Raw genomic sequence first — 27,425 nt, forward strand, 5'->3', positions numbered from 1 at the left:
GAGGGATTATTTGCTGCTGATCAGTTTCCGTGGTAACTGCTCAGAGTTAAATGGCCCAATCTCTTTGGAGGCTACAGATTAAATCTAAGGACCACTCAAGGGGATTAGGTTAGGAATGCATAACTCAAATCATTCTAAGGACCTCTCTTACGTCTTTATGAGTTTAAGAGGGCTGCATCACTTCATTAATAATGGGAAATTGTTTTTATTACTTTTTTAGGCCATCCGCAGAAATCACATTTTCTCTTTGAACTCTTCTCTGAATCACAACAAGTCTCTGAATACTGAAATGCTTTGCTTCCTATTCTAGTCTCATCCTCTCTCTGTTGCCTCAAGTTTGGTGTTGTGGTTAAGTGCGTGGACTCTTATCTGGGAGAACCAGGTTTGATTCCCCACTCCTCCACTTGCACCTGCTGGAATGGCCTTGGGTCAACCATAGCTCTGGCAGAGGTTGTCCTTGAAAGGGCAGCTGCTGTGAGAGCCCTCTCAGCTCCACCCACCTCACAGGGTGTCTGTTGTGGGGGGAGAAGATATAGGAGATTGTAAGCCTCTCTGAGTCTCTGATTCAGAGAGAAGGGCGGGGTATAAATCTGCAATTCTTCTTCTTCTATCTCTTATTCTCTTTTTCTGTTTTCTTGCCAACAGTTCCGATTGCATCCCACCTCATCTCTCAGGTCTCCCCCTTTTCTTCCTTCAGAGGTTCCTGTTTTCTCTGTTTTTTCTCACCTCATCCACGTTGAACTATTTTTCTTTGGGCATCGTATCAAGTACATGTGTAAACACAAGGGAAGCCTAACATAGGAACAAAAGCAGAGAGCAGTTGGCTTTCCTTAAAAATGTAGAGCTGCTATAATTTCTGGTGCTTTGGACTTTTCAGAATGAAATGCTCAATCGGCAAATCCAGAAGGAGATCTGGCGGATCCAAGACGTAATGGAGGGGCTGAGGAAGAATAACCCTTCCCGAGGCACAGACACTGCAAAGCACAGAGGTAAGAGCCACACCTCACTTATGGCCTTGGGGTTTCTTTGGAGTGAGTTGGAGACAGTATCTGCCATGACTTCCACTCCATGTACGCCCATAATTTATCTGCCATCTGAAGATGTTTTCTTGGTTCTGCTACTTGTTGCAACTAGTGTGGGAGTGCCCATTTTATTGTTATTGTACACCAGAGTTTCAGTGTCAGGGTTACCACATTGTCCCGAAATTACCCAGAGACATACAGCAAGATTTCTGAACTATGTGTATTGTGAAGTGAATGGGGGATGAAGGAAGAAATTAAGCCTTAATGTTCATAGAAGAGATGGAATGATAATGCATTTGTGGTTCTCAGACATCATTTCAGCTGCAACATCTATTGTTGTGAACAAAGACTTCACATGTTGCAGCCCAGAGTGCAGGTACTCCAGTGACTATATTATTCAATTACTACAGAGTGACAGGTTAAGTTTACAAGAGACTGTAGCATAACACACAGTACAGCTAGCAACTGAAGGTTTGGACCTGGCATGTTTGAAATCTAGACTCTAGTCTGTTCTGTTCTATGGTGCCATGTTTCTAATGCCTGATAGAAAGATGCCCTGATGTGCACCTTGACTTAGAATAAAGTCTCACTTCCATTGATTATAGGGATATAGGCATCCTCCTTTCTATGCATCCCACACTGAGTTGACTCTGCTCAGGATAGTGAAAGCTTCATGTGTGAACACTGAAGGTTTCTAGAAACAGATGACAGGTGCCATCCGCCACACAGAAAAGTCTTTTTTTATATATTGAGTAGAATTGAGTAGAGTGTGTGAACCTGGGGCTGTTGATGCAAGCAAAGAAGAAGAGAAAATGAGTCAGAGTACTTTGTGGTGTACATAAAGATATGCTGTTAGATATACATAAATATACAATGTGAGAATGTCTTCTGTTATGAAAAATAAGAAAGAACTGCCTTCTCTTGTTGCTTGTGCAAGAGTAAAAAGAATGTATCTGTTAGAAGTTGCAAGTTAGGTGTTCTGATCAAGTGTCCTCAATTTGCATAATGATGAATATCTGTTTAATCATGGCTCCCAGGATTGTGAAGCCTGGAATGCATCAGGCCTAGCCTACACTCTCTGGAAAGCCTACTATTTGTTTCTGGTGTTCAGAGTCAATATTGCCATTAAACCTTCTGAACAGGTGTGGATACCTGACACTGCCGTGCAAGTAGGTTGAAGCCTGTCTGAACATCCTGAAGGGGGAATGGAAGAGGATTTATTTACACACCACACTTTCTGACTAACCTCACTCAAAACCCTAAAATATAAACACGAAAGTAAAGACAATCAGAACACGTTCCTCTTCTCTGCGCAGCATCCATCGGATTTCCCACTATCTGCGCCGGAGTTACAGGAAGTGTCGCGGCTTTCACGTAGCAAACGTAAACTGGGGTTTAGCAGTTTATGTTTGCAACGCAAAAGTCACGACACTTCCTGTATCTCCGGCGCAGATAGTGGGAAATCCGACGGACGCTGCGCAGAGAAGAGGAATGTGACCACGGGGTAAGCTGTGTGCGAAATTGTTATGTTACATGTTAATCAATGGGGTTTATTCCCAAGAAAGTTTCTTTAGGATTGTGGCCCAAAGTATCCAAAGTGTTGCAGAAAAACAGGGTTTTTTTTCAAAATGACCAGAAGCATTTTGAGCTTTCCAAGTTCTTTTAAAAGTATATTTTCTTCATCTTGTCCCAGGAAAGGCTGTTAGCTTGTTTACACAGATTTTCACATTTGAGCTTTCTGCCAGGGTAATTGAGACAGCTTATACATTTATAAATTTAAAAATGATAAAAGGACCAGAATTAGAAATACAAATCAGTTGCTAAAATACCTAGCAGCAATCCTAAATTGAAAACAGAAAAACCCAACATAAATAAAAAACACAAAGGCAACAGCAGCAGCAAATAAAGAGTAAAAGAGCAGCCAAGGAGCAGTAGAAACATAAATACTTAAAAACTGAGGCAGTAGCAAATGTTAAAAGGGTGGCCAAAATACAAAGCTAACAAAGACCCTGGATACACAAAAAGGCCGTAATGCAGTGCCAAAGCATTAAGGCTCAGAGTCAGCTGAACAGATGTGAAGATGACTGTCAAACTGAAAGAGAAGGTTCTCCCTAGGGTTGCCAGGTCTGACTCAAGAAATATCTGGAGACTTTGTGGGTGGAGCCAGGAGCAAGGATGTGACAAGCACAACTGAACTTCAAAGGGAGTTCTGGCAACACATTTAAGGGGCCCACATGCCTTTTAATTGCCTTCTCTCCATTTGGAAATAATGAATGATATGGTCACATTCTTTTGGGGCTCATAGAATTGGACCACCTCATCCAATTTTTTTGAAACTTGGGAGGTGTTTTGAAGAGAGGCACCGAATGCTATGCTGAAAATTTGGTGCCTCTATCTCAAAACACACCTCCCACCCGGAGCCCAAGATACCCCCAGATCAATTTTCCATTATACCCTATGGGAATCAGTTTCCATAGGAAATAATGGATTGCCCAGTAGACATTTCCCTCCCCCACTTTCTGATAACCCTGAAGTGGGGGGAGGGCCTTCAAACTGCGGGATCTTCTGCCCCCAGCTGGAGATTGGCAACCATAGAACTTCTCCCTCTAATGGCCGTTTCAGCAAGTGGGGCCCCACAGAGCAGGGTTCTCAGAAGACCAGCAGGCCTTCCCTTTTCCCACTTACTTTTGTCGTTCTAGTTCTGTGGCTCTTTCCCTTCTAGTTCATCCAGCAATGGAAATGCATGGCTTACTCATCCTAGCCCTTCCCTATTATTTTTCTGCAGTGACCCTTGGCCCATCAGGAACCTACAGCTCCAATAGCCCAGCCAGCCCTTTGAGCTCAGCCAGTCTCACAAGTCCACTGAGCCCTTTCTCCCTTGTGTCAGGTTCCCAGAGCTCCCCTACCAAGCAAGGCAGCAATGAGGTGAGTGAATCTGTCATTGATCAGCACATGAGGAGATGAAGCAAAATGGGAGCAATGGGGAGGGGGGAACATTACAGACAGCATGTGGGTAAGATGGTTTCTAGCATTTCTGTTGTCAGCGTAATAATTCTGCCAGCAGATGGCAACACACACCTTGTTCTTGCATGCAAAGTGGCAGAAACTGCAGTAATATTGACTACAAATCAGAACACAATTATTTATATATATACTTAAACTATACCCCGCCTTTCTCCTCAATGGGAATCCAACATTTAATTGTTCTGAAACTGGCTAAAAACTCTAGAACCTTAGAATACTTCTAGGCATCAATTCCATTGGGAACACTAGTGCCAAACTAATAAACAACAGTTATTTCCCTCTTATTGCAAATTGTGTATGTGAGTACTGTTGCATTTTAGATGTAACAGAACCTTTTTAGCTATAACAGTACCTGTGCTTCTCTTCTGCTTGATCACTGGTTTTCAGGCAGCTGTTGAACATGTTTTCCACAATAATATTAAAGGAGGGCTGGTTCTATTCATAAATTATCTGGGTGAAGCCTTAGTGAGCTATTTGTTTACTTTATTTTTAGTTGTGTAATTTTCTCCACACCACAGAACAGCGGTGGGGAACCTTTTTTCTGCCAAGGGCCATATGGATATTATAACATCATTTGCAGGCCATAAAAAAATTATCAACTTAAAAAACAGTGCTCCACCGAGGGCAAATGATTCAGGCCAGCAAAATTAATGCAAATAATTGTTTCTGAAGCAGGATTTACTTTTGTGGACAGCAGAGTGCCTAAACAATACCTTACGTATATTCTGAATTGGGTACCTTGAAACATGTATGTGTATGGGAGGGGGCAAAAGTCACATCCCTTCTGATATTTTATTGCATACGTGGTTAGTAATATCAGACTTGCATGGCTAAGCACTGAGTTGCTCATCAGGGAAAGCAGATGGCTATAAGGTCTCTGGGCTGTTGGGTGTCCAGTCATAGCTGCCCTGTTGTGGGTTTACACCTGTCTCTGTTTATGTCTGTGTCTCACTAATTCTCTTTTCCTTCCCATTCTCACAGTTTTTCTGCTCTTACTCCTAACGCTTCTTGGCTTCCTCTCCACTTCAGGAGCCTGGTCCACCTCGACCTCCCCTCCCCAAATCATATGTGCCCTTGGAATCTCCTCCGATTATCCCTCCGCTCCCTACTGAAAGCCGCCTCTGGCCGTATCCTAATTCCCCTTCCTGGCAGCAAAGCAGCGAGGCGAAGAGGGGACAGGTATCAAAACCAAGTTTTAGAGCTGGAGGCATGCTCTGTCCCCTGCTACACTCTGTGGGAACTGGGGAAGGACATGGAACAAATTGACTGACAAAACATCTGTCTTGACCAAACTAAGCCCATTGTGAATAAAGGCAGCTTCATGCACGATATCTTTCTTACAGATAGATTATATCCAGGGATACTAAATGTCATATATGAATCTGACTTCAAGCCATGGCTTCTGGGATAATTAGGTTTTTTTGAGAGTATCATTATCTGAACTTTATAAATGGCTACTTGTTAGCCACTCTGATCATGGATGGGGCTAGAAGGCAGGAATGGGCCTCAGATTTCAAATCAGAGGCCTAGGCTAGAAACAAACAATGGTGCTTTTCAGAGAGTCGAAGCTGGTCTGAATATTTCCGTCACTTTCACTTCTGATAAATAGGTTTCTGAAAATGTACAAAATTCAGCAAAATCAGCTGGAATAATGGCAATATTGGAGGCCTAAAGAAAGATGTGTATTTGTGGAAATGCCTCTCTGAGCCTACTGCTAGCTCATTTAAAACTATTGTTTGCCTCCAGCTCTTGGCTGCAATTTTATATTTACACTGGTGTGCAAGTTTTCTACTCTTCCATTACAGCTGCTGTGCAATAGAAGAGTGGTATAAAAATGCCCATTGTAGGTATTATCAGCAAGAATATCATGGACAAAAAACATTCTTCTGATAATAATTCCTAACTCAATTTATAACACAATTTTGAACTGACGTTTACAATGAATGTGATCTATCCATTTACCTCTGATAACAGTAGTTGAGACATTTTGAATTGGCTTTCATCTCAATGTTGAGATGGGCTATCATGTCATAAGAGCTCTGGAGATGCAACCATTATGGGCTATGAGCAGTAGGGGAGGCAGAAGAAAACATGCAGACTTTCTTCCTGCTGTTATTTTTCAAATTACATTTTATGACAGTTGAATCCATGGATACCCCCTTTTATTTCTCAGAATGATCTTGAGAGTAAGTTAGGCTGAGAAATAATGACTGGCCTTGCTTTTCCCTGTGGAATTCCATTAGCTTTGCACATCAGAAGGAATGACAGCAAGCGCATTTAGGGAATTCAGGGGAAATCTAGCAAAAGGTCACAGGAAAGGTTATATGAGGAACTCAGGCAATTAAGTTTTGATAACTCCAAGTGGATAGCCATGTTAGTCTGAAAGAACAGAACAAAGTTAGAGTCATTCCTCACTAGCAGTCACTCCACCCCCGAGCTTCTGCTTTCCTTGGATCAAGCAATCAATTCCCCACTAGTTGCTGCACAACCACATTTTCACTCATGGCTCCCTCCAATTTCCTTCATGGCTTCTGAATCTTGGGGGTGGGAACAGAGCAGGAAGCTGCAAGAGAAATTGGAGGGAGCCATGAGTCAAAACGTGCCCATGCAGCAACTGGTGAGGAATTGATTACTCGAAACAAGAAAAGCAGAAGCTCAGGGGCAGAGTAACTGCTAGTGAGGAATATAGAGTCCAATGGCACCTTTAAGACCAACCAACAAACAAAAAATGAAAGCTCATACCCTGAATAAAACTTTGCTGGTCTTAAAGGTGCCATTGGACTCTATATTTTAATAACTGAAATTGATTTTTCAAACCCTAAAAGTTATTTTTCCCCTGTCAGTGAGCTGGACCCATCTAAAAGTTCCATGCAGGAAAGCACAATTTCCTTCCTCCCGCTGAAGCCCAAAATGCATCCTGGAAATCTGCTTCTGGGAGATGAGAGATCTCCAGTGGCAGCATGAGAGTGGGGGAGCTGGAAGGCTGCTTCAGGAGAGGGATGTTGGCAAAAATCACATCCCTTATACACCTCTTTTTTGTTATGCTCCACCCTGTAATGTGCATTTTTAGGTAATACAATATTTTTAACTAGTCTCAATAATGCTGACCTCCAACAAGGGGACTGTGAGGATTTGGTAGTTCTTATGAAGTGAACAGAAGCCAGATGCTCTTGCCACAGAGGGAAGATGTGGGTCAAATATTATGAGCTTTATCCAAAGAGAACCTCAAGCCATTCATAATCTGGAAAGACAGCTCAACCTGTATAATGACTCCTGCCTTGATTCTGGAGGTTGACGTTTCTAGATGGCATATGAGCCAAGGTGGAGCAGGTAATGATATGCAACCTGATTGACAGGCAGAGTGATTGCAAGATCTAAGGGTGCAGTGTAATGGTTGCAGCTCAGTTGCTTCTGGCCCATTTTGCTAGCCCATTCTGTACCATCCATCCTTGTGGCTTTAGTTCTGTTGTCCTTTTCCATTCCTCCACTCATTCCTTGCACTAATCATCTGTGTTATTTACAGAGATTGCCCTCAGAGATGCTATGAGAGTTGAAGCAGAAGGAGGACTTGAGCAGGTTTTATCGCAGCTATCTTGAGTGTCAAGCTTTCCCAACAGAAAAACTTATTTGCAGAAAATGCCACTTTCTAAGCTGTTGTTTTTTGTTGAAGATCACAATGATTTTCAAAATTTTCATTGCTTTTCTGGCCTCCATTTACTGGTGGGGGCTCCTATCATGATCTTCTTTCACTAATAGTTATGGTAAATCCAAACTACTAAATAATTTGTGATTCATTCATGTTAGCAAGTGAAGCATGAGTATCTCACATAACTGGGCCTTAGTCTTATGGGGGTTTGAGCTACCAGTGAACTAATCCCAGTGGAAATCTTTCCATAAAGTATAATGAGATCTGGATTTTGACTCTTCAAAAGGACTCTAGAAGACAGGACTGCATGACATACCTGGCTGATAGCATCCGCAAAGACCAAGGCATCTCTCTCTGCCAACTTACACATTACCTTTGCAACCTGGAATCAGAAAGTGCCACTGATCTTCACAGTTACAGATGCTGCTAATTTGGATGCAGCTGGCTCTGAACCATGACCCTCTGGCTTGATTTTGATCAGGGGTGGAAGTCTAGCAAGAGCTCCTTTGCATATTAGCCCACACACCCCTAATGTAGCCAATCCTCCTGCAGCTTACAAGGCTCTTTTTTTGTAAGCTCTTGGATGATTGGCTACATCATGGGGGTCTGGCCTAAGAACATAAGAATGTAAGAGAAGCCATGTTGGATCAGGCCAATGGCCCATCCAGTCCAACACTCTGTATCACACAGTGGCCAAACATTTATATATATTAAACCAAAATCATGCTTGACTCATATTTGTATGTATGTACATATATATATTTATATATATAATATATATATAATATACACACACACACACACACACACACACTGTGGCTAATAGCCACTGATGGACCTCTGCTCCATATTTTTATCTAACCCCCTAATATGCAAAGGAGCTCCTGCTAGAATTCCACCCCTGGTTTTGATTCTGCAAATATGAGTCAAGCATGATTTTGATTTAATCTAGTCTCTCAATCTATTTTTTCCTGCAATTAATATTTATTGATTTAAATTTGAAGGAAAAGAAAAGCCTGCACAGGTGCTTCTTCACATTACTGTTTCCTCCCCTCATTTAGTGTGGGCATTTCTGTTGTTCTTTTTTTTTTTTTGCATGTGTGTTTGTCCGTGTCTGAAATCTGTGTGCTTAAGGAAAGTGGCAACCCTCCTGAGGCAGGACCTCTCTTCAGCTATTTGTTCAGCTCCTCACATGAAACGTATTTGCTCCCACAGTCCAAGTCCAGCTTTGAGCCAAGCAAGAAAGACCACCAGCGAACAACAGCCTCCAGTGCTACAGTGGAGTCAGGGCTTTTGCAGACACGGCAAGAGCAAGAAACTGACAAGCAAATAGCTCTCAACAAAGGTACTGTCAGCAGTGTGACACTCATAAAAGGACCTGATAAATAAAATATGGTGTTTTATGTCTGCCTCTGACAGAAACCTGACTTTCATGCTTTATGCTAATTAAATTGCCTCTTTTGCCTTCTGCATTCTCTCAGTTGGCATTGTTCCCCCAAGGACCAAATCACCCCTGGACGAGGACACCATCCCCACATCAGGTGTGATAAGAAGGAGTGCAAGCAACCTACCCAATGGACTGAATTCCCGGGTAAGGCAATATTTTGGGGTCATTTCAATGAGAATCTGTCATTAAGGGTACTAAAATCCCCATTCAGCCATGAAACTCACTGGGTGACTTTGGGCCAGCTACCTTTTCTCAGCCTAACTTCCCCACAAGGTTGTTGTGAGGATAAAATGGAGAAAGGTGAGAACAATACTACCCACTTGAAGGAAAGGCAGGAAAGATGCAGAAATAGATAGATTACTAGGCTTTAGAAAAGAGTGAGGAGTATCTGTTCCACATGACAATACCTGGCTCCGATTTTCCCATTGTTTTTGCAGCTATCTTTGCAGCACAGAGGCTGTAGGGCTTTCACATGTTGAATTGCCCTGCGTTTTCCCTGCCCCAGTCCTCACAGCATTCACACGCGGACACACCATGGCATGCCACTGGGTCAGTGAGATTTAAGTGGATTAGTGTAATCCTCTATTACACTGCATGAGAAATGCTGGAGTTGGTCTGAATGCCTAAACAAATCATAGAATCATAGAGTTGAAAGGGGCTATATAGACTATCTAGTCTAACCCCCAGTTGATGCAGGATCAAGCATGCCTGAGGAGTGTTTGTCTGGCCACTCCTGGAAGACTGCCAGTGAGGGGGAGCTCATCACCTTCCTAGGCAGCATCTACTTCCAGTCAGTAATACCCAGCTGCAGTATTGCTTCTGAACAGCACTCAGGGTGCCATAAACCCACAGCTGCATGCTGTTGCCAGTCTTTCTCATTACCAATATTCTCTGCTGTGTTCTGATTCCAAATCCCTCACCCAATTCTATATTGCCCAAGTGCAGCCATATATTACTATCCAAGTATTAGCCATGCTGGTCAGGAGGCTGCAGTGGGAAGTCACCCTTTCTCCCTCTTCCATCAGTGCAGTTGTGCTGATGGAAGAGAGAGGAGAGAACAAGTGTGTTCCTTCTTGCTCCTAACTGCAGTCTCCTGACCCACATGCCTATTAGTCCACTTAGGTCTTGTGACTTCAAGAATAAACTTTCCTGGAGTCAGAAGGGATTCTATATGCAGGAGAATAAGGGAAGTATTTATGACCTTTTGCATCCATTGATTGCTGGCTTGAACCTCCTGTCCCAGATCCCTTGCTATTCCAGTTAGGGCCCTTTCTCTTAACAGAAACCAAAATTGATTTCCATAGGACTGTTAACTATAAAAATGAGGTTTCTAATAATTAGTACCTGTTTTTTTTCTCTGAATCTGTCCCCAGTTTCCAGTCCAGATGCAACAACATCTTGGGGTTGTAGATAACCACAAGCATCCTGTGTTTTCCCTCTAGGATAGGCCAAAAAGTGCTGTGTTCGCCAATGAGATGAAGGCAAAGATGAGTGTAGAGGAACAGATTGATCGCATGAAGCGCCACCAAAGTGGTTCTATGAAGGAGAAAAGGCGGAGCTTGCAGCTTCCAGCCAATCAGCAACAGATAGAGAGCTCTGTCTCCAAAACTCCTGCTTCTTACAAAGTGGTAATGTATCCCCATATAAGCCAATATCAGTTTTGCTAGATGGGACTTGGCATTTGTCTCCCAGGCCTTCTCTTATAAAGATTTCCATTCATACTTTTTGATCTCAAATGTTTCTTTCTTAGAGTCGGTCTAATGACAAGGATAGTTCCAGGTTCAGGGAGCTCTTGGCAGAATAATATCCCATCAGGACCATTCCCAGGCTTGCTTGACCTCAAGACACAGAGAGGGCAGGCAAGGGAAGGGCTGTAACTATTGCTCAGCCATGCAGAGGGAAAAGCACCCACTGACACCCTCTCATTTGCCTTCTCCCTCTGGTTGCTAACTTCAGTTGCTTCAAGCACCAATCTCTGCTCACTTGGACAGATGAGAACAAAGAGTAGTGATGTACACCAGCACTGTTGCAGAGAGGGAAAAGAGGACCTACTGCATCCACTCAGGAAGGGAGGAAGGATGGGAGGTCCAGTCCTTCATGTGGCCAAATGAACACTGCTCAGAGAGGACAGCATGCATTCTCGCTGCTGCAGTGGGCAGTACTATCCAAGCCATGGGGCCTTGGCAACTGTCCAACCAAGTCTGCCCCAATATATATGTGTGTGTGTATGTACACACACACACACACACACACACACATATATATATATATATATATATATATATATATATATATATATATATATATATGTATGTATGTATGTATGTATGTACAGTATGTCACAGAAGTGAGTACACCCCCTCACATTTGGTAAATATTTAAGTATATCTTTTCATGTGACAACACTGAAGAAATGAACTTGGCTACAATGTAAAGTAGTGAGTCTACAGCTTGTATAACAGTGTAAATGTGCTGTCCCCTCAAAATTATGCAATGCACAGCCATTGATGTCTAAACTGCTGGCAACAAAAGTGAGTACACCCCTAAATGATAATGTCCAAATGGGGCCCAAAGTGTCAATATTTTGTGTGGCCACCATTATTTTCCAGTACTGCCTTAACCCTCTTGGGCATAGAGTTCACCAGAGCTTCACAGGTTACCACTGGAGTCCTCTTCCACTCCTCCATAAGAACATAAGAGAAGCCATGTTGGATCAGGCCAACGGCCCATCAAGTCCAACACTCTGTGTCACACAGTGGCAAAAAATTTTATATACACACATACACTGTGGCTAATAGCCACTGATGGACCTGTGCTCCATATTTTTATCTAAACCCTTCTTGAAGGTGGCTATACTTGTGGCCGCCACCACCTCTTGTGGCAGTGAATTCCACAAGTTAATCACCCTTTGGGTGAAGAAGTACTTCCTTTTATCCGTTTTAACCTGTCTGCTCAGCAATTTCATCGAATGCCCACGAGTTCTTGTATTGTGAGAAAGGGAGAAAAGTACTTCTTTCTCTACTTTCTCTATCCCATGCATTATCTTGTAAACATCTATCATGTCACCCCGCAGTCGACGTTTCTCCAAGCTAAAGAGTCCCAAGCGTTTCAACCTTTCTTCATAGGGAAAGTGCTCCAGCCCTTTAATCATTCTAGTTGCCCTTCTCTGGACTTTCTCCAATGCTATAATATCCTTTTTGAGGTGCGGCGACCAGAACTGCACACAGTACTCCAAATGAGACCGCACCATCGATTTATACAGGGGCATTATGATACTGGCTGATTTGTTTTCAATTCCCTTCCTAATAATTCCCAGCATGGCGTTGGCCTTTTTTATTGCAAACGCACACTGTCTTGACATTTTCAGTGAGTTATCTACCACGACCCCAAGATCTCTCTCTTGGTCAGTCTCTGCCAGTTCACAACCCATCAACTTGTATTTGTAGCTGGGATTCTTGGCCCCAATGTGCATTACTTTGCACTTGGCCACATTGAACCGCATCTGCCACGTTGACGCCCACTCACCCAGCCTCAACAGATCCCTTTGGAGTTCCTCACAATCCTCTCTGGTTCTCACCACCCTGAACAATTTAGTGTCATCCGCAAACTTGGCCACTTCACTGCTCACTACCAACTCTAAATCATTTATGAACAAGTTAAAGAGCATGGGACCCAGTACCGAGCCCTGCGGCACCCCACTGCTTACCGTCCTCCACTGCGAAGACTGCCCATTTATACTCACTCTCTGCTTCCTATTACTCAGCCAGTTTTTGATCCACAAGAGGACCTGTCCTTTTACTCCATGACTCTCAAGCTTTCTAAGGAGCCTTTGATGAGGAACTTTATCAAAAGCTTTCTGGAAGTCAAGGTAAACAACATCTATTGGGTCTCCTTTGTCCACATGTTTGTTCACCCCCTCAAAGAAATGTAACAGGTTAGTGAGGCAAGATCTTCCCTTGCAGAACCCATGCTGAGTCTTCCTCAATAACCCGTGTTCATCAACGTGCCTCCTCATTCTGTCCTTGATAATGGTTTCTACCAACTTTCCCGGTATTGAAGTCAGACTGACTGGCCTGTAATTTCCCGGGTCTCCTCTGGAACCTTTTTTAAAGATGGGGGTGACATTTGCTACCTTCCAGTCCTCAGGAACGGAGGCAGATTTCAATGAAAGATTACAGATTTTTGTTAGAAGATCCACAAGTTCAACTTTGAGTTCTTTCAGAACTCTCGGATGTATGCCATCCGGACCCGGTGACTTATTAGTTTTTAATTTGTCTATCAGTTGTAGGACCTCCTCTTTTGTCACCTCAATCTGACTCAGGTCTTTCAATACCCCTTCCAAAATTAGTGGTTCTGGGGCGGGCAAAATGTTCTCATCTTCCACAGTGAAGACGGAGGCAAAAAATTCATTTAGCTTCTCAGCCATTTCCCTATCCTCCTTCAGTAATCCTTTTACCCCATGGTCATCCAAGGGCCCCACTGCCTCCCTGGCTGGTTTCCTACTTCTAATATATTTGAAGAAATTTTTATTGTTGGTCTTTATGTTTTTTGCAATATGCTCCTCATAGTCCCTTTTTGCCTGCCTGATCACAGTCTTGCATTTGATTTGCCACAGCTTGTATTCCCTTTTACTAATCTCACTTGGACTGGTTTTCCACCGCTTAAAGGAGTCCTTCTTACCTTTTACAGCTTCCATTACTTTGTTTGTTAAGCACGCAGGCCTTTTCTTATGCCTGTTTGTGCCTTTCCTAACTTGTGGTATGTATTTTATCTGAGCTTCTAGGATTATAGTTTTAAATAGCATCCAAGCTTCCCCAAGGGTTTTGACCGTATGTACCTTTCCTTTCAGTTTCCTCCTCACATGCCTCCTCATCTCAGTGTATTTACCCCTTTTAAAGTTAAACGTGGTTGTGCCGGTCTTTTGGGGCAACTTTCTATTTATACAAACGGTGAAATCAATAACATTATGGTCACTGCTCCCAAGCGGCGCAATCACTTTTACATCTCTCACCAAGTCTTGGGCATTACTTAGGACCAAATCCAGGATCGCCCCACCCCTGGTAGGTTCTGAGACCATCTGCTCCATAGCACAGTCATTGAGAGCATCAAGAAACTCAATCTCTTTCTCTCGACCAGAACACATATTGACCCAATCAATCTGCGGGTAGTTAAAATCACCTATTACGACACAGTTTTTACGTTTAGCCGCTATCTTTAATCCTTCCATCATATTATAATCGTCCTCTCTCTCTTGATTTGGTGGGCGATAACAAACTCCCATAGTTAAATTTCCTTTTGGGCCCTCTATTTCAACCCAAAGCATTTCTAAAAGTGAATCTAATTCTCTGATCTCAGTCTTACTGGACCGTATATCCTCTCTGACATACAGAGCCACCCCACCTCCAACCCTTCCCTTCCTATCCTTCCAATATAGCTTATATCCAGAAATCACCGTGTCCCACTGATTCTCCTCATTCCACCAAGTTTCTGAAATTCCCACAATGTCTATGTTTTCTCCCAACACTAAACATTCCAATTCACCAATTTTACTTCGAACACTTCTAGCATTTGCATACAAACATCTATAATTTCCCAGGCGAGCTAGGCCCGCCACCTTCCTCCTGCTGCCTCGAGACTCTGGCAGACAGTCCATATTGTTTGTCACCTTCACAGTGGACAACTCTGGTCCGTTACCCGGTAGAAAAATAGCAGCTAACCCTTCATCTCTTTGAGACGAGTCCTCCCGAACCAGAGACATTTCATCTCCTGTCGGCTTTCCCCCAAGATTTAGTTTAAAAACTGCTCTGCCACCTTTTTGATTTTAAGCGCCAGCAGCCTGGTTCCATCTGGGGACAAGTGGAGACCGTCTCTTTTGTACAGCTCCCGCTTGTTCCAGAAAGCATCCCAGTGCCTAACAAACTTAAACCCTTCCTCCTTACACCATCGTCTCATCCACACATTGAGACTTCTAATTTGTGCCTGTCTCTCCTGCCCTGCACGTGGAACAGGTAGCACTTCTGAGAAGGCTACCTTGGAGGTCCTGGCCTTAAGTCTCCCGCCTAGCAGCCTAAATTTTTCCTCCAGGACCTCACGACTGCATTTCCCCACATCGTTGGTGCCAACATGCACCACGACCACAGGCTCCTCCCCAGCACTGTCTATCTACTACATGCGTAATGTCCGCTACCTTCGCACCAGGCAGGCAAGTCACCATACGGTCAGTACGCGGTTTCGCCACCCAGCTGTCTACTTGCCTAAGGATCAAATCACCAACTACCAAAACCCCCCCTCTCCCCCTGCTCAGGGATGGTTCCTTGGCGCGAAAGGATACCCGCTCACCAACCAAAGAAGCGGTCCCTTCTGAGGGCGCATTCCCCTTGTCCTCAGCCCGGTGCCCTGTTCCCTCTCGACCCTCATACTCTCTGACAGCAACGGGGCTGCTACGTTCAGAGTGGGGCTCATCTAATACGCCCCCGAGAGTCTTCCCCAAGTGCCTAACTGACCGTCTCTGCTTCTCCAGGGCAGTCACCTCAGCCTCAAGGGTACGAACTCGTTCCCTGAGGACCAGGAGCTCCTTGCATCGAGCACACACCCAAGACTTCTGTCCTTTGGGCAGATAGTCATACATGTGACACTCAGTGCAAACCACTGGAAAGCCCCCAACCCCCTGCTGGCATTCTATCTTCATGATATATATATATTAAAATATACAGTCCTCTTTAAATGCTGTTTGTTTAAGTGGCTCCCCTTCTGGAGGGTCAACTTACCTTACCTCAACGTACCTTATTGGGAACTTACCTTATTTGGAGAACAAGGAAATCAGGGATCTGGGTTCCTGGTCCTTAGAGAGCCCCTAGGTGAAGAGCCACAGGCCAAGAGCCCTTTAGCTCTCGCCCTTTGGCAAGGCGCAGCTTAAAATGCAAAGAGGTGGAGCAGAGGCACTCCTCAGCAATCAGCAGCAATCTCTTTCACCCTTAGGCCAGTCAACCAAACAAAGAGCAGTCAACCAAACAAAGAGCAGTCAACCAAACAAAGAGCAGTTCCCCAGCTATCACACCTTAGAATTTTAGGCAGCCCCACAAACCTTAGAATGAAGTCGTTCAAAACTCAGAAATTCTCAGCAATTTCTCCAGCTGTCTCAGCTATCAGAGCTGCTCTGCTCCTCTCAGACCTCCTCTCAGACCTCCATGATGACGTCATGTAGCTAGTGGATGTTAGAAACCTTGCGCACCTCCACCTTCCATTTCAGGATGCCCCACAGATGCTCAATAGGGTTTAGGTCTGGAGACATGCTTGGCCTGTCCATCACCTTTACCCTCAGCTTCTTTAGCAAGGCAGTGGTCATTTTGGAGGTGTGTTTGGGGTTGTTATCATGTTGGAATACTGCCCTGTGGCCCAGTCTCCAAAGGGAAGGGATCATGCTCTGCTTCAGTATGTCACATGTTGGCATTCATGGTTCCCTCAATGAACTGTAGCTCCCCAGCCAATGGAGAAAATAGAGGATTGGCTCTATAGCTCCTGAGTGATTGAGCAAGTCTTATAAATGTATAAATGGATAAATGTAGCTTATTAGATCTCTGTGAATTATACTGTATAGTTTTAATGTTAAGATTTTAAGGTTTTTTAGGTTTTTTAAATGCTTTGACTTTTGAATGTAATAACTCTGCACTTTGTTTATTGTTTTATCGTTTGCTGTGAGCCGCCCTGAGCCATTTTATGGGAAGGGTGGGATATAAGTTATAGAATAAAATAAATAAATAAATAAAGCAAACTGTTATGCAGAAGGGAGCAAGGGAGAGGGAGAAGGAAGCAAATGACAGCCAGTTGCTTGGGGGCCTGTTAGGAGCCCATAGGGGAGCCTGATTCGGCCCTCAGGCTGCATGTTTGACACCCCTGCTCTAGAATGTGCACAGTTTTGCAGACCTCTGTCATATCAGTCCTTCATTTCCTTTGTTTCTAAACTAAAGAGCTAAGGATGTTTTAGTCTTGCCTGACAGGGCGGGCACTCCAGCTTCCATGTTCATTTTGGTTGCCCTTTTCAGTACTTTTTCCAGCTCTTCAGCATCCTTTTTAAGACACTGTGACCAGAACTGTATACACTGTTCCAAATGAAGCCGCACAAGGAACTTTTCTAAAGGCATTACTGTTCTGGTAGTTTGATTCTCAATCTCTCTTTCTTACCATTTCTAGCATACAATTATGCTAAACAGCCAACATTTTCTGCAAATTATCCACCATAGCCCCAGGGCCTTTTTCTTGATTTGTCATCGCCATCTCAGACCATCAGCATATATGTCAAATTAGGATTCCCCCCCCCCCTTTACGTGTGCCACTTTGTATTTACTTATGTTAAATTCCATGTGCCATTTTGTTGTCTATTCACCCAGTTTGAAGAGGTGCTTTTGGAGCTTCCATTGTGTTTTCACCACCCTGAGCGATTTGGTGTCAGTCACAAATTTTGCTAGCTCACTGGCCATCCTCAGCTCCAGGTCACATATGAATAAATTAAATAGCACCAGTCTCAGTACAGTGGGAACTCAGTACAGTTCACTTTCAGTGTGCCCTCTAACCTGAGTTAGTGTGAGTTAGTTCAGAGATTTTTAGCCTCCAGATCACACATTTTTGTCTTAGCTCAGGAAGGACAGCCCCAGAGCAAGCTGATTTATGCAGTAGCCAAATCACTTGGTCACAACTTTAATGCTAGTAGCTCACGAAGTAGAATTTTTGCTCACAAGACTCCACAGCTCATAGGGAGCATTGCTCACTTCTCTCCACTATGAAAATAACCTTTTTTCACACTTTCCACTTCCTCATTTCTTGCCAGTAACTAATCCATGAAAGGATACATTACTTTATGGGATAACAGTCAAGGAATAAGTTTACTCAAAAGCCTTTGAAGAGGTACCTTGTAAGCTGCTCTTTGAAGTATACAAAGTCTACCCAAGTCTACATACTTGTTGGTGCTCTCAAAGAATTTTAAGAGGCTGATGAGACAGGAGTTCACATTACAGAAGCCATGCTGATTGCTCTTCAGCAAGGTTCTTTCTTCCATGTGTTCTACAATTCTGGCTTTAATAGCACTCTCTACCTTTTTACCAGGATAGCCATTAAGCTAACAAGCTATAGTGTCATTGCCTTCCCCCTAATTAATCCCTTTTTAAAAATCAATATCATATTGGCTGTTTTCCAGTGTTCTTGCATAGTGATTCATATTAACTTTGCTAAAAGACTGCAATTTCAGTTTTGATTTCTTTAACACCCCTTGGGGTGCTAACTATCTGGACCTGGTGATCAGTTAACTTTCAGCCATTCAGTTGTGAGAGCTTGCACCTGCAATATGTATCGATACAATCCAGACATAAGTTTACTACCTCATCTGCAGTCTGTGCAGCTTGAGTTAAACAGGAGTTTAGTAGGCAGAGATTTAAATGTCTCATTTAAATTACGCTGCAGTAAGCAAAGCAGCTTCATGTGCCTAGCTTTCATGCCATAGCCCATGCAGGTATTGTGCTGGCATGTAAGCTAGGCATGTAAACATTGCACATGCAGCAGTCCAGTTTAAATGAGATGCTGAACCCAAGCAAATGTGCCTAGGAAAGCTCTTTGCCTTACCAGCATGATGTTTAAACACAATCTGATATGAGTAAGGGATGGATGTGATACACCAGGTACAAGAACTGGCCAAGTCTGATGAGATGTAATCTGCATTTACTGTTGCCAGATGACCCTAAAGTCAGCTGATCATGAAATGTTCTAGGTTCGCAGACACCGTAGCATCCATGAAGTAGACATATCTGATCTAGAGGCAGCCTTGCGCTCAGAAGACCCCAGCAAGATGTATGAAACCCCCCGGGAAGAGATTGCTCGGCTGCGTAAAATGGAGCTGGAACCAGAGCATTATGATGTAGATATCAGCAAAGAGGTAAAATCTAATGTTTATTTATACCACAACTGGCCTTGCATAGAATTTCTCTCCTTCCATTGCTTGTTTGGCAGCCAAATTTGTGTCCCCATGATTCACCATCATTTTGTATATGGTTTAGGCCAGGCTAGATGTGTGGCTGAACTAAGGTCTAGTCTATGAAGCTAATGTCTGTGATTAGGTGCCAGGATACAAGACAATCCAAACAGTAACATGGCATGTCTTTTTTCCAGCTTTTCCCTTCTTCATGTGTTCTGTGGTGATTTCTCATTGGGCCAGTATTTGAGCCAGGATGCTTTGTAATGGAATACCTCAAACCAGGAATTAGAAACCACCACCTGGGTTAGGACAGTTTCCATGAAACTCATCTTATTTGCCACCTTTTGAACTCATGCCTCTGTCTGCTCTTCAGCTTTCCACTCCAGACAAAGTCCTCATACCAGAAAGATACATTGAGTTGGAACCTGACACCCCACTGAGTCCTGAGGAGATAAGGGAGAAGCAAAAGAAAGTGGAAAGGATAAAGACCCTCATTGCCAAATCCAGGTGCAACACAAACTAGAGCTGTCTTTCTCCTACTTAATGTTTCTGGCTGCTTCCACACCACAGAGCTTCTCCACATTACTTTCCTTACCTCTGTGAATGCAGAGGCATGCATGTTGATGATGGAGCTTCTGCATGTGGGAGTTTTCTGTGCACATTCCATTATCTTTTTTCTAGCTTTTCCTTTCTGCATGTGTTCTGTGGCTTTTGGGGGCATAGCTGTCACAGCTATTGTGGCTACTAGCAGACCTTCTCCTTCTGTTCTTTTTGTCATACATGCTCTACAGCAATTCTGTTACAATCTGTAATAGATAAAATGGCAACATCAATTACTATTAAAAGAAAAATGAAAAGCCCACAGAAAAAACCATGCTGGAGAAATTATGCCCCTGAGGGACTGACTGTGAAGTAACAGTGCCAATATGAACAGCACCTTCTCAAGACAAGAAAATGTCTTCTAGATGGCTTGATAATGCTCTTAAACTGTGTTCTTTCAAAAAATACCAAAGTAAATCAGGTTTGAGAAAGATCAAATTGAGAACAGAGAAAATCTGGAAACAGAACAATTACAACATGATGTTGTTTTGAAACTCTAAAAAAGTACTTTAGTTTGGAAGCCATGATGGAGAAAAGTCTGTGTGGAAGCAGCCTCTGTTCTCCCATAGACCCATATAGTCTGTCAGAGGTGCTCAGGCAATTTACTCCTGACTTCAGGCCACTCTATGTGCTGATTAGCAGCCCTGTCAAGGGACATATTACTCAAAGAGTTGCTAATTTCAAATTCACTCTTCATTTCTGTTATCTTTTTATTTTTGAATGCTGTATTTTACTTTGAATAGATCAGACAAATATTTCCAAACAGAGCTTGTAGCACTTGATCTGAATGGCATGGTTCATCCCACAATTCTAGCTGAGATGTGAACTACCACGTGCAAAGAGATTTAAGACTGGAAAATGGACTTATGATTTTAAAACAGGCTGTTCGGGACATTGGCTGTGTATAACTTTCGGTGTTCACTAAAAAGTTACTTTATTATGCAGAACAATTTTGAAAGATATTTTAGGCTGCATATCTGTGATTGAAAATAGGGTTTAAGAATATACTACATTTAAATGCCATGTAGAGGTGTGAGGGTGGTATTTTGAACAGGTACCTTCTGAAGCCAGTGGTCTTTAAGTGGGGTGTCATCACCCCAAGTGCCAAACAAACAGTCTGTTGTTTCATATCTCTGCTGCGTCTTCTGACCTCTGAGCCGTGCCACTGTTCTCTTGGCCAGGCATGTTCTGAGGAAGTCAATTTCCAGAGATAATTCCTGCCTTCTTCTCCCACAGCATGCAGAATGTGGTCCCCCTCAATGAGGGAGAGGTGGACATGCCCCAGGACCCAGAGACCCAGCTTCAGGAGCAGGAGAAGCGAATTGAGATCTCCTGTGCTTTGGCTGCAGAAGCCTCCAGGCGGGGTCGTATGCTCTCTGGTAAGATAATGATACAGAAAGAGAAGGTAAGAAAGAGTAGGTGAGAGGGTAAGAGCTTCTACTCCCTACTCCTAGTTTTGCCTATCACAGGATAGCTTGCGTTGAATTGTATGTGTACTTGATAAAATAAATGAATGGGTTATTTATTACTATTTGTTTTACATGCTAGAACCAAAATGGACAACAGCTGAAGTTCTTGGTATTGTAAATCGCAGGATCACTGTTATTGCAGAAAAATTATCCTACAATGCTACAAGTGCTGCTAAACAGCTTTGCTTTTATACTGATGTCAAAAGGGGCCTGTTTGCACATCACAGTAATTGGTCTGGGCCATCAAGTGACTTGTGCAGTTGGTAGGCATTGCAATGAACTTTGCTATCTTCTTCCTTAATTCATAAAGGGAATAAAGAGTACATCAGTGAAGCACAGCCAAGGCCATTTCTATGTGTATATCTGAAATGGGACGATGGGCTAGCTACAAATGGCTTGGGAACATACAAGCTGTATGTTTTCAATCACTAGTAGCTTTTCCATCCTCTGGGGCCTTGCCAAAAGAAATATCTAGATGGTTAACATTTGTTGCTGTTGCTGCTGCTGCTGCTACTAGTCAGGACTGATGATGAAGCTGTTGCATATGGCTGTCTCTACCTTGTGGCCAGTCCTGTGCAGGAAACCAGCTGTGATTATTTTTATTTAAGCTATGTCTAGTTTTAGAATCTATGATAAATATAATATCTTCACATATCAGGGCTGTACTGTGGATGCTCCAGTTCCAGTTAATATTAATGCTGACACTTTTTGCTGAAGAGATGCCAAGCAGGGGGGAAAACTTCCACCTTTAGCAGCAGGGCAGGCTGTGATCTGTGGTGACTGTCCATCCTGTAGGATGCAAGGGCCATGCATACTTTCTCCTTGCCATGTTCCATGATGCTGCCTGTGCAGCGTACAGTGCCAGTGGGCATACTGTGTGCATACCATGGAGAAGCCCTTTTGTACTACTCTGTTATTTCTAGTCATGTTTCCTTTTTCCCTTCCTCTAACCTCTGTTGCTGTTTGGAATGTGTGCCTTTGTTTCTTCTTCCTCCTTTCTGGCTGAAGCATCATGTTCTTCAGGCACTTTCTCCATTTCTTGTTTCCAGCTCAATGTGCCACCCCGAGCCCTCCCACCTCCCCAGCCTCCCCGACTCCACCGACTAAGTCCCTCTCGTCTGACTCATCCCAGGGCACCGACAGCCATTTTATGCGTGTCTGAGCCATAAAGTAAGCATATTTTCTATTTTCCTCCATCTCATTCTCTGTTTACATCAGTCTCTTGGGGAAAAGAGTTGGTAAGCCTCTTTCTCAAGAGTTTCCTTCCTTCACCAACCAATCCATTCATTGATTTCCACTAAGCTAACATTTCTTGCTTTTCTACATAAACCTGGTCTCCTTCCATGGAGTCAGTAGATGCTTCAACAATGAACCAAGCTATCGTCTATTTTCCTGGAGTCCTTTGAAAGAGTTTCCACAGTACAAAAGCAAATGGTTTGCCATTCAAAATTTCTGGTACAATACTGTGGTAGGGGTTTTCTTGAACATCTTGTCTCCAAGAATTATAATTCACATGTTTCCAGGCCTAAAAACACTGCAGAGGTGGAGCGGGAGAAATTTTTTTAAAAGTTCAGTTAATTAGTCATAAATCCATTATGAATGGTCAGGCAGCAACCATTCATGACTCAATTTAAAGGTAATTTTATGCTCTTTGATGTTTATATAAGGAATACATTGATTTTAAAAATCTGTTGAGGTGATAGATGCAAAAAAAATCCCTCTGATAAATCATGTTTTAATGCACAATAAGACCATTGGATAATTTCTACTTTGTGCTTTCAGAGGGAGTCTGTATAGCCTAGCAAAATTAATTGATAATGCCTCAGCCATATTGCACTCCAACCAGGTAAACTGTATGTAATAATGATAGTGTTGTGGTTCATAAGTAATTAGTTCCATGCCAAATCAATAAAATTTGGATGCATCATAGTTATGTTGAAATGTATGTACAGACAATTTTTTAAAAATCACTGAGAAAGGTCTACACCTCTCCAAAAAAACCTGTTCAAAGTCACAAAATATATGTTCATTCTTGTTGCTCTACAATGAGACATATTCTATGGAGAACAGTCAAGAAGGCTGCTATTGAACCACAAATGTGATATGACAACATTAGCAGAAATTCAGCAGTAATTATGACCAAACATTTAGGAAATGTCAAAATTTTTAGGCATACACATGGCCATTATCTCCTGCATGCCAGACAGTTCCATAATATGTTTGGTTAAGTAAATTTACCCCCATCAGTCAGTTCAGCCAGTGCATTTCATTGTAATCTTTTCATGTACACATGCAGGGGTGGAATTCTAGCAGGAGCTCCTTTAGATATTAGGCCACACACCCCTGATATAGCCAATCCTCCAAGAGCTTACAAGGCTCTTTTTTGTAAGCTCTTGGAGGATTGGCTACATGGGGGGGGGGGGGGGTAGCCTAATATACAAAGGAGCTCCTGCTAGAAATCCACCCCTGTACACGAGATATATGGGGCTTCAGAATAATGCCAAAAGAAAAAAAAATCCCCCCACTTTTGCTGCCTCCAAATCAGAATGAGTTGAAGATGCTAGTTCAATGTTTAGGAAAATCATCTTGATAGTCCAATCCATCATATGTGACACTGCTAAACATAGAAATTTTTCTCCAAAAATACAGGGATTCCTGAAGAATTTTAGAGAAGTGCTGTTTCAAAACACACAAGTGGCACTCTTAATGCTGTTAAGATATACAAACATAGTATATACAAACTAATCTAATTAAAATAGTTTAATTAAAATAGCATAAAATATAATGTATAGGAATATCAAGATGGGCTCCTTCAGTATGCAGTCTTGTGTACCTTTCCCCGAATTGTAAGCATGAGAGCTATCATGATTAGTGATACTATTCCTATTCATTCCACAAACACCCACAAGAGACTTTGCCAATCTGCCTGACACATATTTGGCACAATCACTTTGTGAGAATATCATTAATGTTTTGAAAAAGGTCTTCATGCAAAAAGACTGGCCTTTTGACATTAAAATAACCTTTCTGCGGCATTCCTTTAAAATCTGGTACAGCCATGCAGGGATATTATGGTGCAGAGACATGAGGTGGTACAATGGACCTTACCAGTTCAAATGACCAATGATGAATCATGCACAATCTCATGTTGGAATGCTTCCCAATGTCAAAAATTCCCTGCAAGTAGAAAACCAGCCAGCAAAGCATGGCAAATATTTACATTATTTATAGTCTGCCTTTCTCATTGAAACTCAGGGCAGATTACACAGTGTAAGTCAGTGCAGTCAATGGAATAAGACAACCAATAAGTGAAGTAACAGGACAAGGAAATTGGAAAACAATTTCCAACATAACGTTTAGACATGTGTTAATAAGTGAAATTGCATTGGTTAATAACAATATAGAGAAAGCAAGATTATATATATAGCAAACAGAGAATATATATTGTGCACAGTAGTATAACTAGACAGGTTGACTCACCCTTTACCTCCAATGCCTGACACTGCTCTAATAAGGAAAAAAGAGGGGAACAGCATCACATGACACTAGCCTTACCATTTGTCTTGGAGCCTAGCAACCAGCAGGGACATATGGGGGCATGTAATGCTGCTAACATCAATACATCATTTCTGGGTACAATTGAGAAGTAATAGTAGGTAGCTCTAGGAATAGCTGGAAACTCTATAATAAAACCATAGAGTTTCTGATGATTCATCACTTCCAGGTTGTACTTAGAAGTGACATACTGGTACAGAGACTGGTAGCATAGGTGATTGTAGTTCAACGTCTACTCATAACAGCAGTAGGTAAAAGGAGCAATTGTCAGGAGACCTCTTTTTATTGTAAGAGGCCTTGCAATGCTAGCTCCAGGCCCTGCCATGCATCTTCACTCCAGAGAGGACAAAACCATAATGTCACTTCTAAGGCTGGACTTTATGGTGAAAACTTCAGAAATGGGTCAATTCCTACAGTGTTCTAATGTCACTTCTGGGTACAAATCACATAGTGATGTTGCATAGTCATGAGATGTCACTCCCCACCCAAAGTACTCACTCCCCAGTGCTCAGCTGGCAACCCTACACAATGCCATGGTGTCATTTCTGGTCAAAAACCCAGAAGTAATGTCACCAATCACCATGTCACACAACTCTCCAGGAATTTCCCAGATCTTTGTGGTTTTTTGCTGTAGAGATCTGGGAAATTCTTAACTTAATGCATCACTTTCACATTTTTAACTAGAAATGATGTCATGGTAGGTTGCCAGACCCCCTGGTGGAGGCAGGGTTGCCTCCAAGCCCTGTTCCTCAGCTGCTGACCAACTGGTTAGCAGGAGGACTTACCTAGAGAAAGGCCCTGGCCTCATTGCCTGTATTGTACTCTCTGGTGACTCTCTGGTATTTGGGCAAAAACTCTATGATAGAAGCTGGTTTTACTATAGAGTTTTTGCCAATACCAGAGTCTCACCTGGACATCGCTGGCATGGTGATGTCACTTCCTGTGCAAAACTTGCAACAAGGTCTGGGTCTTTCTCCAAGTAAGTTCACCCCATGCCCTGGCAACCCTGTTATGGCTTTATCATGTGACACCATTTAAACCAGTCTCTGCCCCCAGACTCCCTCTGGTTGCCAGTGACTGGTTGACAATTCTAAATTTTGTATGGCATTTATTGAGAAGGGACATTCAAAGCTGGACTTCACCCCCAGTAATGTGAAAGCCCATTTTACCACCTCACTTTCCTCCATGTTTGAATTGGATCTAAGCTAAGCCTCCTACATTTACAGCCTCTGCAAAGCCCTGCTTTAAGGAATAGCAGAAAAGTTCTTTGAACAGGCCACTGTCTTTGGCTCCAGTTATTGTTACTGACTGTTTCTCCTCTCCTCCTTCCAGCACAAGCCCTGGCTGCTGTGAATGCTGTGAAATTCCACGGAGCTACATTTTAACACACAAGTGTGCATCCCAACACAACCACTTAGCAATGTGCTCATTGTGGTGCTGGTTCTCTCTGAACCCCTCCTTTGGTTGACTTGTGAGAACATTCAGGAAGGAAAAGCTGCCTCTGAGAAGAACAGGGATGTCTCACTTTGTCCCAGTTTCTCTCCACCCCTGTGACCCATAGCCACTGCCCAAGCAAGCCCTTGGAAACGATAAGGGATGCTACAGACAGGAGCTGTTTCATTCTGCAACACCCATCTGAGTCAATGGCATAAACTCCAAGGCAAACGACCAGCAGCTAAAGACCAACTGTTCACTGGGCAGAGAGCCAGCACTGGACTGGAAAGGGGTGGTAGTGATGATGGGGGCGGGGAGAGGTGAGGCTTCCCCCACTAATGGGCCTGACTCCTGGAACTCAACCCCCTTTCACCATTCTGGAAGAAGCAGGAGGGGGGGCAGGAGGAAGTTGTGTGAAGAATGACTTGTCACTGCAGCCAGGGGTGTTCGGAACCCTTCACTGAAATGAGCACCCAGCTTTTCTCCTTCACACACCTTTGGTCTCCTCCTCCAATCCGAATGGCTTTAGTATCCTTAATCTCTAGAGCTAAGCAACCCGTGATACCTTGCACGGCCATGCTTCTCTGCTTATGCTTACTACCATTCATGGGACAGGAAGGAGCATGAATGGACAAATAGAATTTTAATGGAAGTGGCAGGTGAAGTGATCAGTGTGTGTGTGGGGGGGGAGGAAGCAGAAGATGCTTTGGAATCATCTTGCTTGCAGAAATATGCTGTAGCTGTGATTTCTTCTTTCCAAAGCTTTGGGTGGGGTAGAGCAGCAGGTTGGTTCAGTGTTTGTGGATGAAAGATACACAGGTGCATGTGTGCGTGATGAAAGCTCTATTGGATGAGATTGGCTTGTTAGTGATGCTTTGATGCTTTCAGCATCCCAGTGAAGTCTGTTTGCCAGTAGACACAAAGCAGCATTGGGACTGGGTGGATTGACATTTCTTTCCTGGCATCAGAGCCAATATACAATTGTGTCACTGAGCATTCACCTTCTGAGTGCTCCAGGGCATGAATCAATCTCTAAATAATTGGGCCAGAATGAAAACTGTATGTTAGATACATAACTGCATGAACCATGCATTTATGAGTTTCTTGTACCATACCTTGAAGCAGCTGGTACTGCTCATAAAGATGGGGGTATTGAATTAGGGTTGCATCCACATAGACATAAATTGCCACATTGGGAAAGCACATCCCTTCTGTTTCACACAGAAGTATAGTTTTCTCTTGAACATAGGAAGCTTCCATATACTGA

General features: G+C 43.0%; 2 protein-coding genes across 13 annotated transcripts in view; both read left to right on the plus strand.

The window, feature by feature from the left end:
- PIK3C2B (phosphatidylinositol-4-phosphate 3-kinase catalytic subunit type 2 beta) overlaps positions 1-25,442 on the plus strand; it is a 515,998-nt gene extending 490,556 nt beyond the window's left edge. Inside the window, exon 34 of the transcript XR_009555057.1 lies at positions 25,426-25,442. The gene's annotated coding sequence lies outside the window, so the exon portion shown is untranslated. The remainder of the gene's footprint in view (positions 1-25,425) is intronic.
- PLEKHA6 (pleckstrin homology domain containing A6) overlaps positions 1-27,425 on the plus strand; it is a 305,537-nt gene extending 278,112 nt beyond the window's left edge. For 10 of the 12 annotated variants that reach the window (XM_060231377.1, XM_060231378.1, XM_060231379.1 and 7 more), the window contains 11 exons: positions 878-989; positions 3,808-3,947; positions 5,076-5,225; positions 8,908-9,037; positions 9,174-9,283; positions 10,582-10,767; positions 18,897-19,061; positions 19,474-19,607; positions 20,937-21,079; positions 22,219-22,339; positions 26,057-27,425. In XM_060231377.1, the coding sequence (XP_060087360.1) occupies positions 878-989; positions 3,808-3,947; positions 5,076-5,225; positions 8,908-9,037; positions 9,174-9,283; positions 10,582-10,767; positions 18,897-19,061; positions 19,474-19,607; positions 20,937-21,079; positions 22,219-22,331 (1,383 nt within the window). In that variant the 3' untranslated portion in view covers positions 22,332-22,339; positions 26,057-27,425. The remainder of the gene's footprint in view (positions 1-877; positions 990-3,807; positions 3,948-5,075; positions 5,226-8,907; positions 9,038-9,173; positions 9,284-10,581; positions 10,768-18,896; positions 19,062-19,473; positions 19,608-20,936; positions 21,080-22,218; positions 22,340-26,056) is intronic. The other 2 variants (XM_060231381.1, XM_060231385.1) reach the window with 1 other exon arrangement.

This window comes from Heteronotia binoei, chromosome 2, assembly GCF_032191835.1.
Source record: "Heteronotia binoei isolate CCM8104 ecotype False Entrance Well chromosome 2, APGP_CSIRO_Hbin_v1, whole genome shotgun sequence".
In the NCBI taxonomy this organism is placed as follows: Eukaryota; Metazoa; Chordata; class Lepidosauria; order Squamata; family Gekkonidae; genus Heteronotia; species Heteronotia binoei.